The following is a 16,205-nucleotide window of genomic DNA, read 5'->3' as shown; positions in this document are numbered from 1 at the left end:
TGGTATCTGTAAATTTTCTACAATGTGTAAATATTCAGGCACATCCCCTGATTATGAACTAGCATCCCATCTATGGTGTGCTGGAATATTTTGTAATGCCATTCTGCATGTTTTAATGATTGCAAAGTAAGCGTGCAGCAAGATTTCCACAACCAGTATTTATATTTTTGATGCCATTCTAGAATTTTGTGGGGAAATGATGTTTTTTTGTGTGTGTAGACTCCCACCATAATTAGATTGTATACCAAAAATGAGATAGCACGTCACGAATCCGTATAATATGAATCACATCAGACCCTTAATCCTCACGAATGTTTCGCAAGTATGTCAGATTTGCAGTCGGAGGGAGGCCCTCCACATTAAGTAAGAGTTAGTTCGTGATTAAGATTATAATGATTATTCTTACTATTAAGTGTACAATAGTATATTTTTGTGCTCCCCCCCACCTCCAAGTTAGGGAAATTTGTCTTAAACTCCGCCAATAAACTAGCGTGTCTTCAGGGGCGCACTTAGGAATTCCGCCCCCCATTTAAAAATATCACCTTGGACCCTCCGTCCAATTGTACATATTCATTGGTTAGCAGACGTCCCTGTGTGTGATATATATTTTTGTTCCTGCTATTTTTCTACACAGGCTTTCGGTAAGTTATTGATTCTGTATTCATATGGAGATCTGTGTATTGTGGATATAATTGTCACAAGTATTGCGACAATCATCATCATCGTCATCATCGATATCATTATTTGTTTTGTAGTTGTAGTATTGCTACTGGGCGCCGTCAAACGGAAATTTTAATATCTTTGTCAGATTTTGTCGTCTCACTTCGCTGGAACTAACAGTAAAAATGTATATTACATTTGATAAAGTATTGCTTAATAATTCATTAAAACAAATACAATAAAAACGTTATCTCACTTTGAGACTTTTGTTCATGAGCAGAAATGCGGTGCGTTTCGGTTTTGCAGTAATATATATATATATATATGCACACATTTCTTTTGGCACTGAAAATCACTTTCACGCCACACCCAAAGCACGGATTGAGCCATGAGTCCCGTATGAGTAAAGACGACAGCTGAAAAAGTTGCACCGTTTCCAGTCGCCCACGCGCCCCAGTGAAGAGTTTGCTACGCTGATTTTTATTTATTTATTTATTTTCCTGAATCTTCCACTCTCGTACGTATGTGCGCTGGCGATTGGTTGGCCCACGTGCCAATCACGCGACGGGGGCGGGTCCGCCGACATGCATGGAGTGACGCTCTGCTGTGATGCGAAAGGTTAGGGAAAAAAAGAGAGAGAAAAAAAACTTGTTTCAAGATGGCGTCTGTGAGCTCCTTGTCCATTGGAAAACAATAGAGATAGCAAAGAGGGATAAGTTTTGTCGGTTGTTGTTACGTTTCATTTTTTCGGACTGAAGAATTCACAGGGCTCAGAGTTCATGGGTAAATGTGTCCTGGCACACTTACGGTATAGATACATCGCGGTGAAACTAGACCGACCATAAACATGCTTTGTTAACTATCTTGTTAGCTACATCCGTAGCTTCAGCGGTAACTGTATCGTTGTGCTGGACTCTCCGACGATCAGCTGTGAAACGCTAAAAGTTAACTGTCCGGCGCTTGCTTTTGGAAACTCGCGACGGCTGTAATCGGAGAAATGTCGGCGTGGTGTATTAGGTTGTAGTCGACAAACTTAGTAAATCGCTGAGCCGGTTTTAAAGTTTGCTCGTTTCTCCAGAATGAAGCGAGGAAGAGAATAGTTGTTAGCTTGATTAAAGCTATCGGAATTTCTTTTATGGATGTTGGCTACAGCTGGATGTCTGGCACTGAATATTAAACACATGAAGTTGAAGAACATGTCGTTGGGCGCTCGAGAGAACTATCTAGAAATATATAGGTAGATAGTAAGGCTGAATCAGTTTATACTAAACTTTTTTTTGGCTGAAAGTTCAGCTGTCGGTATTTCGCCTGGTTTCGTGGAGGATTTCGCCTTTTGCTGGGATCGTTTGCGTCTGGAAGGGCGAACGGAATGTGGCGGGGTGGATGCGGTGGCTTTTTAAACCAGCGAGCAGTTTTTCCGTGCTTATGAACTTCGATTTTTTTCGCAGTGGCCCCGACCAGCTGTAGCTCGATGGCCCTGCTATCTTAATTGTCAGAACAACCGTGATTGTTAGCTGTTGCTGAAAAGTTTTTTTTCCCCCTGATTTCCCCTCCACCTCCGCCCCCTTAAGATATGGCGGTATTTTCTTTCTGAACTTTTTTGAACACGTTCATATTTTACTTTTTATTTTATTTTTTACATTCGACCTGAGAAAGGAGCTCCTTTGCTTTGAAGAATTTATTTGCATCACTGAACGCTGACAGGGCCCTATTTCTTTTTTAAGTCACTTTTTGTACCTGTCCCCCATTTTAATTGAGATTCTGTGAATGAAACGGAGTAAACTATTCGTGGGAATTATGGAGGCAGCTGGCTTCCCGTAGGATAAAGCGGACAAACACCCGCAGACAGGGCATCCTGGATTTTTTTTTACCGCATTATAATTGGTGAATTAAGTGCGTCGGCTTTATCACACATTTCTATGCGTATTGATGATGGCGGATTATGCTGGGCCGCCGCGACACAGCGCGGTGATGGAGCGGCTCCGGCGCAGGATAGAGCTCTTCAGGCGGCATCACAGCAACTGCGAAAGCCGCTACGACAGGACGGCGCTGGAGCGCCTGGATATGGACAGGCAGCAAACCTTCGCGCTGCATCAGCGCTGTCTGCAGTCCAAGGCCAAGCGATCAAACAAACACCGGCAGAGTCAACCGGCGTCCGAGCAGGCGGCGCTGAGAGCGGCCGGGCACGGAGGTGGTAACGCTGACGGGGACGCCGGCACCGGGGAGCAAAGCAGGAACGACGCTCGAATCGCGGTAAGCGGCCGCTTGGCACCCTGACGCCAACACATACAGATATTTTACAAAATATGCCTGACGGATCGATGGCCGTGGCATCATCACGAATTTCGAAACTCCGATGGCAATACAGTGCTTTTTCCTAGTCGCAATGGAACCCATGTCTTGTAAACTGTTCTTCTGAAGTTTTCAGCTGCGGTTTGTTTCCCCATAACTAACTCAGAATAAGCAATGCATGCTTGGCGCTCGTTTGATCAGTCTATATTTTGATGCGCATGTGGTAGAGCTGTCAAAAAGGGTATAAGGGATTTAACAGTCAGTGAAACATGCTTTAAAATGTGGTCACATGCTCTGAATAGCTTTATGGAAGAAAAAAAAAACAATTCAAACGATGGTCTTCAGTGTGTCTGGTGGAGAATAATCAGCATTAAATGCTATGTGCAACTGAATTGCACTGTGAGCATTTAGATTAGAGGAGTGCGGACTATTGGGTCAAGGGAATGTCAGCACTTTTGGTAATGGCCTTGATTGCTTTCCAAATATAATTTAACTTGCTAAATGTGATGTAAAATGCACATCGAGTAATTCATGACTCAGGATTCCCACCCAATTTGAGTTTTGGGAAGGTCCTCAGTTCATATTGTGGGTGGAATTAGAGTGGGAGGTGATTTTAGTTGCATGATGCATTTTGCTGTGATGAGGGACTCCCTTTACTACAACTTCACTGATAGTTCTTGCTTGGACCATAGAATTGCTAATGGTTATTGTGTACTCTACCCGTAAAGTTAATCTGGCAGTGTGTAAAACGCCTTTTCTTGGGAAGATACAATCCAGTAGGTTATATGACTGACGTAGCATCTGAGGAATTTGATACAATGACTGGTCGAAGGAGTCTAATATATTACATTTTGCCAGTAATGCGTCTGACCTCCCTGATGAATTTAGAATTTAGGCATAAATAAGCATTCTTGCCTTATGACTAATAGCTTGATCAGTTGCACATTGTGCGCTTATGTCCTCAGACTCATGCTAGTGCTCTGTGGGCTTCATGGCAGATGAGAGTATAATAGATTTTTTTTCTACTACATTGGAGCTACTAGATTTTCTCTCTCCCTGATTGGCTCGTCAAGCAGGATTAGATACTTCGTGTTAAGGCATGTCAACTTATTACCAATTCAGCTTTTGTGGAAACACGGATTCATTTAGGTGGAGTCATGATTTAGTAAATTCTTGGTTCTTAATTGCGATTGTGCAGTGTCTTGCATCGAAACTTGCGATTGGGTGTCAAAAAGTGTGTGAGGCATACAGGTTCAAGGGGGGAATCTCACATTCTGCATTTTGGTTCTATAATGAATTTGGTTTTGCATGAGAACTAGGGTACTGTGCTTGTGAACCTAATAATATATGTGTATGTATTTCAGTGGGTTGTGACTTACTGGGGTTACATTGTGACAATAGGCATGGTTGATGTTGACACAATTGACCTGGGGCATAAGCATTGACTTTGCTGTGCAGCTTGACAAATGCAGCCCTGTTCCAATCTGATCCAACTCATCCTAATAGCAGCAGGTTTCTCATGGACACCATAGTGAAGAGGTGTTCCCAGAAAGCCCTTTTCCTGTTGATTTCTCCATGTTGCTCTACACAACTTATGAGCAAACACTTATGGCTTTTCTGAGCAAAAATGCCAGGTCGAGCTTGCATTTCAGCTAGGTCATCTTTGTTATATTAATGCATCCAGTGCTTAGAAGCATTGTAACAATTATCAACCATCCATCACCTGAAATTGAAATCATATCCCCACCCAATCAAAAATCAAATCAAAAATTGTAAATTAATTCTTGTTTGCTTCTTTGGATCGGTCAGGGTTCATTTCACTACATGTTGTACATGTTATAACTATGTATGTGACGAATAAAGAATCTTGAATCTGGGATGGGTAACATGGACAAAAGTGTTTCGCAAACTTTGCTGCTTCAGTTTTTGTGGTGCCAGTTCACATTGTTTCTAGATTATTGTACTGAGTGATCAGTTGCTTAATTGCGAAGAGGTTTATTAGAATAAAAAGTTAACTTTTTAACAAAAAGCCAGTTTTCATTGCTTTTTGGCCCTGGTACAGAATGATCAGCTAACATCATTTCAGTGTAGTTATTTCAGCACAGGGGAAAGTGTGAATGAGTACAAATCAGCAGAAAACACTCTATCATTTTTATTGAGTTATAAGAGCAAATTGATTGTTATTGAAAGAGGTCACCTCCAAAGAAACACACTCTGCCATTATTGCATTGCATCAAAATGGCCTCACAAGCATGAAGATTGATCCTAAGAATATTGCACCTGAAACCATTTACTAAATCATCAAGAATTTCAAGGTAAGAGGTTCAATTACAGTGAACAAGGCTTCAGGATGTCCTGGAGTGTCAAGCAAGCACCGGGAGCATCTCTTCCTGAGGAGTCAGCCATGGAATTGTCACCACCAGTGCTGAGCTTGCTCAATATTGGCAGTAGGTGGGTGTGAGTGCATCTGCACGCACAGTGAGGAAAAGACTTTTAGACAATGGCCTGGTGTCAAGAAGGGTAGCAAGCAAGGGTAGCATAGAGACCATCCATGTCTAAGGTTACTTCTAGTAAATACTAGATAATTACTTCTAGTAATAAGCAGTGGTATCAAAACATCCTCAAAGAGCAACTTCTCCCAATGATCCAGACTCAGATCTGTGATAACGAAGTGGCAAAGAGATCACGACATTTGAAATTTTGGATCTATGGCAAGAAAACCTTTCCAGATCTTAAACACGTTTAGAACCTGTGCTCAGTCCTCAAAAAGTGGGTGGACAAGCATAAACCCAGAAATTGTGATTAACACTGAAGCACTAACAAGGCCAGAATGAATTGGGATCAGTCAGGACTTGGCCCAGAAGCTGATGTCCAGCATGCCAGAGCGAATTGCAGAAGTTATGATGGGTCCAAACTGTAAATATGAACTCTTTCGATGTATTTGATGTATTTGCCAATAAATGCCTTTGGAACTTAGGAAATGTTTATAATTGTTCCTTAGTATACCATAGAAACATAAAAAAAAAATCTACAAGTGCTGAAGCAGTAAAGTTTGTGAAACACATTTGTGTCACTGCCAAAACTTTTGGCCATGACTGCAGGGGTTTTCCTTGCCATCCTTGTAGGACCCCAGCCTTAGTGCCTCTAAAGGATTTTATGCTAGTTTCCATTTAGCTAGTACATTAGTCTAGGAAGTCAGTCTTTTATATGCTTGTACATTGCAAAGTAGGTTCAATGTGCACATTTGTAAATATGTGAATTTAATTCATTATTCATGGAAGTTAGTGGATTGGTTGTCCTAAATACTCCTGTCTTTACAGAATCTGAGATCCTTGTGAGATCCAGATACAGATCCTTGTTTGCACTGATTGGTGCACCCCTGGGTGCAGTTCTCACTGTGCCTATGGCTAGTGGTAAACCACGTGCTTGCAGCTGCTGGAGTGCTGAGCGGTAACAATTCTACTCCCCACCCACTGGCTTACTCCTGAGACGCTGGTGGGCACAGCCCTATTGTAGTGGCGATCCTTCAAAGGCAGTCGGCACTTTGCTGTGCTCAGGCAGGAATTTGGCTGACTCCTTCTCCCCATTGAAGTCTGCATGCTGACTCCTTTGTTGTGGTCTTCTATCTGTACATATGCTAATTAGTTTCATGTGGCTGTGTGTTTGTTTTTTTGTGGGGGGGGGGCGTTGTGGCTCAGAAACCAAAGCAACGAGTTTTTCAGGTTGTAAGCGACTGCAGCTCCTAAACCTGCTAGAGTCGTTGAAGTTGTTCTTGAACCCCAACCCTTGTACCACCCCTCCCACCATGGAGGAGTCCTTGTCTTTCTCTCCAAGGACAGGCCAGATGAAAAGGTCCATGAATGGTAATCATGGAGTAGCCCACTATATAAGGCTGTTGGATGCTAGGTGTGGAATTTGCGGGATCAAATGCTCATTGTGCTTAAATCACTGCATTGGCATCAGGCCAAAATATACTTTTCAGGTTATATTCCCATTGTTATGGGAGACTAGATCCGGTCCAAGCAATCTATATTTCGAGGGTACCCAGATTAGTTGCCACCTAGTTTGAACACTTGTTGTCCTGCAGGTAGACCCAAGCAGTTATAGCGCCCCTTGGCATGGGATTCAGTGCGGCATGGAGAAGCTTATTGATTGTCTGCATGTATGGATACAATCTGCAGTCTAAACATGCAGCTTTGGTTGTACAAATTAGAGGTCATTCCTTATGAATAGACCAATGCAAGAAGTCTGCTATTCCCAAAAACCTAATGTGAAGTAATTTTCTAGCTTCTAGTGAAAGCTCTTGCATTTGACGCGGTGGATTTAAAACTCCAACTCAGTTTAAGAGTATATTATTGATTAAAGCTAGAGAAATGACAATAGAAATAAAGTAGTTGTTTGGAACCGATTCTGGTGTACGATACTAGTACCACGTCTTCGGTGTTTGGTTCAGTGTCCTGCCATGATTTAAACATGCATGCCTCTTGGTTGATGTCAGGCTCAGAATCCATGCTTGATTGGTGTATTGTGTTAAGTTGTTCCTTACTTTATCTGTTCTGGAGTCATCTAGTAATTTATGTTCCCATGTTGTCTTGGTATATTTTGGGATGGGTAATGCGTGTAAGAGTAAGTTGTCATGTGTTTCTTTTTCAGCTACAGGAGACGGTGAAGCGGAAGCAAGAGAGCACGAGCTCTCCCATCAGCGGGGAGGTAAATGGATTCGGGGATGGATACTCTAAATCAAAACAAGTATGTTTGGAAGAGAGTCGCCAAGGGGTCAACGGCACTGGCAATGGAGCAGTCCCACCGCGGTCACCCCTTGACACTAAGCATGGAATTAACATTGAACCACTGCCCAACGGCACCTGCTCCCAGGGGGCTGAGCAGAATGTTGGCAGGATCTCCGATTCAGTGCTGCCCCCTCGAGACTTCAAGTTGAAGCAGGAACCCATGGATGACATCTTGACTCCTATTCACCCTGGTGGCTCCCCGAATGACTTGCTCCCCGACCTAAACCTCAATGAGCAGGAGTGGCGGGAGCTAATGGAGGAGTTCAACCGATCAGTTCCCTATGAGGACATTCAGGACATCTTCAAGGATGGCTTCGACGAGCGCAAGGACCCAGAGCTGGCCACTCCCAACTCTCTTCCGCAAACGCCCCTAGCCCCGGAGCAGGTAAACATTAAAGTGGAGTTTTCCCCTGCCTCTGTGGCTTTTGATCCAGAACCCCGCACGGTTTCCCCCCAGGTGAGACCCACGTCTGGTGGGCCAGCCATGCACACCAGCTCCCCTGTTACTTGTCCCAGCAACAGCACAGTGCCCTCTTCGGCCATGCCTGTGTCCCAGCCTGTGAGACAGCTGCCCCAGAGCCTTCAGATTCCTGGACCATCTTCCAAAGACCGGTCTCATGCACAGCACCTACAGCAGCTGGCTGCAAGAGAGCAGCAGAGGACTCAGCTCATGCAACAGGCACAGCAGCAGCAGGTGACTAAATATCACCCTCCTAACCACCAAACCAATCACCAAGCAGGTTGGACTCAGACTGTGCCGTCCCCGAGCCAGCTGGCTGGTGCCTACACCATGGAGAAACCAAATAGCCCTGCCCTCTACCAGCAGGACATTTCCAACCCCAAGCAACTGATGATGCCTAATCCACCTCACAAAAACTCCCCCAAAGGTGCTGAGAGCTACCCTCCAGCTGCAGGACATTCTGTTCCTGGCCAGCCCCCTCTCCTGGACTATAACAACACCAGGCCATTGTCTCACTTCCATGGGAGCCGTGGCCCTTCAGCAGCTCCCCTGGCCACACCACAACAGAACAAGGCGGCCCTCCTGTCCAAGCCGAAGGCGGGACTGCCGTTCCGCTCTCATCTCAGCCCTGCCCAGGTAAGCATCTCAGTGCAACTTCCACCGGCTTAACGTGCATCCCTCCAGTGACTTCAGTAACATCTGGTTTCTATATGGGACGATAGGTGTGCTTATGAATATATGTAAAGCACTGCGTTATGACTGTATTTCAAAAATCTTAATATCACTGGTTATGTGTGTGTGCATTAATCTGAAAATGAATACAAAAACACAGAATAGTTATTGTCATGTTCCCGCTTGCAACCCCTAGTTTGATTTGCACTTGGCTTGAAATATAGTTTGATTCAGCAAACGGTTACATAGCTTGTAGGACCACTGGAAAGCAGGCATTAGCTTAGTTAAGTAACCTATGCTGCAGGCAAGTTCCCCTCATGTTTTTGGCAAGTTCCCCCTTGTCATGTTTTTGGTCATTTCTTTTGTATGAATAATTTACTTGTGCATTATGATGAAATGTTTCGTTTCATTGTGGGACAGATTTCACTCCTTATCCAGCTCCTTATTTGCATAGTCCTGTTAAAACCCCCTGCTGATAAACTGTATTATTATTTTCGCTTCTGCTGCAGGTGTGTGTGTGTGTGTGTGTGTGTGTGTGTGTGTGTGTGTGTGTGTGTGTGTGTGTGTGTGTGTGTGTGTGTGTGTGTGTGTGTGTGTGTGTGTGTGTGTGTGTGTGTGTGTGTGTGTGTGTGTGTGTGTGTGTGTGTGTGTGTGTGGGGAGCGAGGAGTATTCCACCCCCAGCCCCCACTAGCTGTTTTGGCTGTGGCCCACGGCAAGAACAATAACCCCGAGTGTCTCGGTCTGGCTGTTGGTTGCTAAGGAGCTGGCGTGGTCGGGTGGGAAGGTGGGGCCAGCAGCCTTGTGAGATGGTCACTACAGGGTTGTGTGCTAGAGAGGGGGACAAAGCGGCCTTTCATGCAGCCGCCGTCCCCAGTCCCCCGTTCTCTTCTCTCAGGGGTATTTCTGGATCCCATCTCTCTGCTGGTTCTCAGTTTAAATATAACTTCCCCCAACCCACTTGTGTTCACTCTCTGCATTGCTCTATTCCTGGGCTTGGAGAAACTAAAATACCCCAGGCCATCACATGGGTGAGTTAAGTATGAGAATGACACTAAATTGTGTGATAGCAGTGTCATTGGATGCCAGATTGTTTAACCGGCTATTTGTTGGTCACTAAAGTCATTAAGTTTTTTGCTTGTGAATCGGGTGTTAACCATAATGACCCATCAAGGTACAGGGACTTAGTTTTGTTTAATGGCTGACACTCTCTACTGTAGAACCTTCTGGTTGTTTGTCAGTTATAGTAGACCACTGTTTTGTAGCCAGATTATTTTTGTGTGTGTTGTAATGCTCATCTGGGTTTACTTCTATCAAAGCAATGTATTACGTTCGTCTGGTGGTTGTTTCCAAATATGTATCAGGATAAGCAGTTTGCAACACGCGTTTTGTAGGTCCCCCCCTAGGTAGGGTTGTGACCTACGTATTCTGTACTGCACACTGCAAATCACGTGGCATTGTGCTGGGGACTTGACTCACTTTGAGAGATGGTGCACTTCACTGCTGGCACTAAGCAACATGCAGGTACCTGACTGGCCTGTAGGCGGGGTTATCATCTACCTGTGCTGTTGTAGTTAGCTGCCTCTGGTGGGGAATTCCTAATCACAAATCAGGTTTACACTGATTTGCACAGGGAGGGTGTGTCTTTACCGACTGAATTTGTCATGATTTACTCATGTAGAACCAGTTTATCTGGAAATTTTTATTTCATCTTACTCTTAGATGATAGCACATATAGATTGGAACTTTTTCAAAGAATCATAATTTGTGGTTACTTTAACTTTTATATGCATAGAATACCTTTTATGTTTTTTGAACCCTTGTATGGAGTCAGTGTATATCCCAAAATGTGCTTTATACTACTGGCCAAGGACAGGAATGGAGGCTGTTGCTCACCTTCATGAACTGTTTTGGTTAATTGCTTTTCAAGATGTAGTTCAGTGAGGCTGTTTTGCAGCTGTGTGCCCCCTGGTGGACAAATGTTGAACACATACTTTTCACCCAGCAGGAGCAGAGCCCATATCCACCAGCGTCTCATGTGCCATGTGGGACATCCCAGCCTCCTGGCAGCGCCTTGCCAGGGAGCCATAATAACTCGGCATACCCAAATGTATCCCTGGAACCACGTAAACAGTTCCTGAGCCATCAACAACTCATGCAGGTGAGCTTCCCGCAGCGGTTCCCTGACAATAGCACAGGTGTTTGAGTTGTTTAGGTTGAGGCTTAAACATTTTTAAATGTACTTGCCTTGCAGTCAAGTGGTTTTTTTATTATTAGTTTTGTGCCTTGAAATGCTGAAATGATGCAATACAAACTTGTAGTCTAGACACTGGGATAAACAGTTGATATACACTGATGACATTGGTCAAATAATTGTGGCTAGATGATTAAATCCAAAATTGCAAGGCTTGTGGGGTGCTCACGCTCAATTATAGTGAGTACCTACTGAGAGTGGTCTGAGGGGGGGAAAAAAACCAGGAACTGCCGGCATGGTGTTGGGCTTCTAGGACTCATCGATGTGAGATGTGACCCAAGGCTGTCATGTCATGTAAAACCAACAGAAAGGCTAATGTGGCACAAATGGTAGGTAATTTTGATCACAGGACTAATGTTACGACACACAGGGCATTGAGCCTTGTTGCATATGGGACTTCATAGCCTCAGACCAGTCAGAGTGCCCATCCTGACCCCTGTACAATGGTCATGCAAGCATTGGAACTGGACCTTCAAGCAATGGAAGATGGTTGCCTGGACAGATGAATACTGTCTTCTGTTATATGATGTGGGTGGCCAGGTACATCGAGCATCTCTGGGATGATTTGGATCAACAAATCCAATCCTCAGATGCGTAGCACCATCTGCAGCAGAGTGCCATGCTCTGTGTGTCATGACACATTACTCCTGTGGTCATCAAAATTATCTGGCCATAATGATTTGGCTCTTGTCACAGTCACTCTAATTTCCTTTGGCCATTTCTTCTGCACTCAACATGTCAACTACAAGTTAGCTTAGTCTAATATGTCCCACACCTGGTCATGATGTTTTGACTTATCTGTGTATATCTACACTATATCCACTAGATGGCACCAATGTCCACAAAAGCTTTTGGTTGAAAACTAAATAGCTTGAAGCTGGTTATTTTGAATATATGCTGCTTACTGTGCTAGAACAGGAAAGGTTGAAAGTTGCATGTCTCATTTGTGTGTGTGTGTGTGTGTGTGTGTGTGCGTGTGTGTGTGCATGCATGTGTGATTTTTCTGTAGAACCAACAGATGCAAAGACACCTGACACGCCCACCACCTCAGTACCAGGACCAGAGCTGTCAGAACCCTTTCCAACAGCAACAGGTTGCCCAGTTTGCAGGTATATATGTACCTTTATACATATCCTTCCCACATTCTTCTTGATGTACAGGATTTTTAAATGTATGTATTTTTTACTCCTCTCGTGAGGGTCAAGCCTCTTGCGTTCCTCTGTATGTCATCATTTTGGTTGCCAACTGTGTATCTGTCAGCTATGCAAAAGTGTGCCTTTGGCTTTGACTGGTCAAACAAAAAATGCGTTGTCAAAGATGTGACGAGAAGTATTATGCAAATATGCTGGGGAAACTACCCTCTCAGTACCTCTACTGTGGTTTAGGATACTTTTCCACTGCACTTGTTACTGTACGTTTCACACTTAAAAACTTGGTACACTTTCCTTTTTCCATTGCCTTCCAGTCAGGTACCAGTACCAAAAGTACCAAACCAGCTGGGGTTCTTTTGTGGCATGACTTGCAAACATGTTTAATGTAAATTTTGGTTATGCAAATAACCAGCCTCGCAAACACAAAATAGATCCACCATCTCAAGAAAGTCCAATTACGATCTCAGAAAACAGCGATAAGAAAATTAAATTGAAAGCATGGATAAATGAAGAAACTGAAGCTTTGTGATCTGGTCAGAATAACGAGATCTTGATGGCGCACCAAGAATGAAAGGATTTGCTGTAATACACAAGGACTGCACAAATTGGAAACATTTCAAATATCACAATGCGGTTGTTACGATGAACACTGGGATATTTGTACAACAAAAAAGGGGTTCAAAATATTTCTCACCAGCACATTTTGGAATCATATTAAACAACAAGGATTGGGACAACTGTGTCGTCCTCTGAATGTTGACTTGCAGTCTGGTTTTATGAATTTAAGATTTTGTATTTTGATTAACTATGTGTGAACCTCTCCCCCTGTCCTGTAGGGTCTTCTCAGAAGCTGAATAGCATGGGCCCAACCCCGGGGACACAGCGAATGTTCCCTGGGGTTATGGGGATGGCCGTAGGGGAGAACGGAGGCCCATCCTCTGCGGCTCCTTCCACACCGACGCTAGGAGAAATGAACCTGCCCTCATGTGTTGCTGGAGGGCTCGACAATATGCGAGCTCCTTACGGCATGAATCCTCATTCTGGGCAGGCAGGTGCAGTCAACTCTACACCCCTGCACAGGCAGCCTGCTGGCCCACTGGCTGTCACTTACAGGCAACAGCATATGGCTCGCATGCCCACATCTATGCCAAACCCCATAGGTAATGGGATGGTAAATTCCATGCCCAACAGCATATCCACCTCGATGCCTAGCTCGGTGCCCAACGGCATGCCAAACACCTTGCCTAATACTATGCCTAGCTCCATGCCTAATCCTATGCCCAGGGGCATGCCCACTTCCATGCCCAGCTCAATGCCTACGCAGACGCAGCCTTGGCAAGCCCACTCTAGTATGCAGCAAGCCCTGGGGCAACAGGCCCCCGGTGGCAGTGGGAGCATGCAGGCCTTCAGTGGCCCTAACTACCGCATGCAGCCCCGGCTTCCTAAACTGCCCAACAACTCGCCCTTTGCCCAGGCCGGGCTGAACAGCAACCGAGCCCATTCCACTGTAAACTCCCCTCAAATGATGGCCTCCCTTTCACAGCAGAGGGCTAACCCTGCCCTTGGCCCACAGCCCCATCCCCGACCTTTAGGCCCTCCCTCCCAGCACCAGCAGCAGCAGCAGCAAGTGCTGCCTGGCATTAGTGTACCCATGCCTGACATGACCGGCTTTGTCCAGAATCAAGGCAACCAGGTCGGCAACCGCCCAAGCCTGCAGTGTAGCCAAGGCTACCAGGTGAACAGGACTGCCAATCACGAACTGGCATTCGCATTCAATGACCAAGCAGGGGTCAGTTTACCGAGCTTCCCTGAAGAAAGCGACCTTGTGGATTCCCTGCTGAAGGGCCCCGCGACACAGGAATGGATGGACGATCTCGATGAGCTATTGGCCAGTCACCAATGAGTTGCTAAGTTTCCGGCCTGGTATCCAGCTCTTCTTTTACTCATGAGATATATAATCACTTGAATGCACAAGGCTGAATCCCTGTAAAATTTTCAGTGTTCTCAGGACTGGAAATCTAAGGATAAATGATCAGCTATTATGGCTCGGTTGTACGTCATTAATGCCCTTCAGAGCATAAGGATGAACAAAAGCTGCCATATATATATATATATATATAATACATATATGTATGTATACGCATATATAAAAATGTTTTGTATGTATGCCTTTCCTGTTTGGGAGATATAGATCTTATTTTTATATGTACATTTATGTGGACTTTTGTAAGTATTTTCTACTTTTTAAAAGGTCTGTAAACTGAGTGATGTATGTAAATATAGATATTTAGGAATGTTGCCTAAGTGTGTTTTTTGTAGCTTATAACGGAGCCTTATGGAAAGGAGAGTGTTAACTAATATGGTGCGGACAGTAGAGTATGGCGCGACTGTCCTCTTCGCGATCAACCCAACTTCACCCTGTGTTACAGCTTTTCTATTCAGGCGTTTTCCTTCCACCAGTACCTAATATCTGGCCTTATGTTTCCTAGCCAAGATCGATCTGTGTTTTGGGCCATTATATTCCATTTAGGCGTTGTGCGTAGTCAAGTATGAATGATTCTTAGTCATGGAAATGTCAAAGTATTCAGTCCTGAACTCCCTGAGGAACAATCAACACTACACTATTTAATACCTGCCCCTACATGGTCATTGTGCTAGTCCAGGACGACTCTTGCTTTCTTATTTAGAGTAATTATAACTGGCAATAAAGCAAAGTAGTGGTCAGGTAATGCTCTAAATCAGTGGCTCTTAATCTCGGTCCTCAGGCCCCACTGCCCTGCTTGTTTTCCTGTTATCCCTGCCCCAAACACAAGTCCCAGCTGTCTTTCAGCTTCTGATTGACTGAACACACCTGATCCAGGTAATCAGCAGTGTGTGGGGCAGGGATAGCTGGAAAACAAGCAGAGCAGTGGGGCCTGAGGACCGAGTTTCAGAACCACTGGTCTGAATGGAAAGCTGCTTTAGGAACACTGGTGAACCGGCTGCAGATTACACATCATACACCTTGGGCCACATCTCATCTATGGTTTTTGGTGGATGTGGTGTATGATTGCATGTTTATGCAATAATGTGTCAAGTATTTTGTATCCCCCCTGCCTTTGAGAAACCTCCTGGCTGGTTATTATAGCTTGTGTATTTTCTTGTGGAAGGAAGTCATTCTTGTCATCTAGGATTATAAAATTTCAAGTGTGTAAAATTCTCCCCACCCAGAAAAGTGATTTTTGCAATTCCTGTTAACTGGGAAATATTGACTTAAGAGTTCTCTTGGTTTTTTAATGACCATGGGACTTGGTGCCCTTATGTTTCTCTCTCTTTGTAATATACATGGTACCCTAAGTTCTACCAAGTGAGTAATAAGAATTCTAGTCGTTTTTGCTGTGTTCAGGTGGTCACGAAGTTGACCTTGGATCCTGTATGGCTTCTATAATTGTTTATATATGCTCCAGATATATGCTCATGTTTGTGTTATAGGAGTTGAATACTTACACAAGCACTCATACAGCATGCGTTCCCGGCTGCAGATTTAAGGTTGCAACCCCCCCCACCACAATGTTAAATTGACCACTTACAGCACAAGTTGCCAGTCTTTAGCTGTAGTCTGGGCCAAATCCATAGATCAATTTGTTAATTTGGCTGGTATGGACATTGTTGGCCCAGTGGGTAGTACAGTTATTTCACACCTCCAGGGTTCAAGTTGAAATCCCACCCCAAAGCCCCCACAATGTTAAATTGACCACTATCAGCACAGTGTTGCCAGTCATTATCTGTAGTCAAGAATTAGGAGAATTGATGCAGAATGTCAGTTTCACCTACAAGGTCTAGGAGTCTCTTGGTTAATAGAATGATGAACGGGTAAGTCGAGAGAGCTGGGTGAACGTAGGTCGTAGACGTAGAACAGGGCGTGCACAGTTCAGAGGTGGCATGACCT

The 16,205-nt window shown here is 44.4% G+C and overlaps 1 protein-coding gene across 2 annotated transcripts; it reads left to right on the top strand.

Moving 5' to 3' along the window:
- The first annotated feature begins 1,273 nt into the window (after window positions 1–1,273).
- On the top strand, window positions 1,274–14,571 carry maml1 (mastermind-like transcriptional coactivator 1). Of its 2 annotated transcripts, none has more exons than XM_049029713.1 (5): window positions 1,274–2,913; window positions 7,606–8,838; window positions 10,881–11,033; window positions 12,136–12,235; window positions 13,114–14,571. In XM_049029713.1, the coding sequence occupies exons 1-5, from the start codon at window positions 2,590–2,592 to the stop codon at window positions 14,178–14,180; spliced, it is 2,877 nt and encodes a 958-aa protein (XP_048885670.1). In that variant the 5' UTR covers window positions 1,274–2,589; the 3' UTR covers window positions 14,181–14,571. The 2 variants fall into 2 exon arrangements, with proteins under 2 accessions (XP_048885670.1, XP_048885669.1); XM_049029712.1 differs by having other exon boundaries at window positions 10,878–11,033.
- The last annotated feature ends 1,634 nt before the right edge of the window (window positions 14,572–16,205 follow it).

Source organism: Brienomyrus brachyistius, chromosome 10 (assembly GCF_023856365.1).
Source record: "Brienomyrus brachyistius isolate T26 chromosome 10, BBRACH_0.4, whole genome shotgun sequence".
NCBI lineage: Eukaryota > Metazoa > Chordata > Actinopteri > Osteoglossiformes > Mormyridae > Brienomyrus > Brienomyrus brachyistius.
This window is presented reverse-complemented; position numbering and strand designations above follow the sequence as displayed.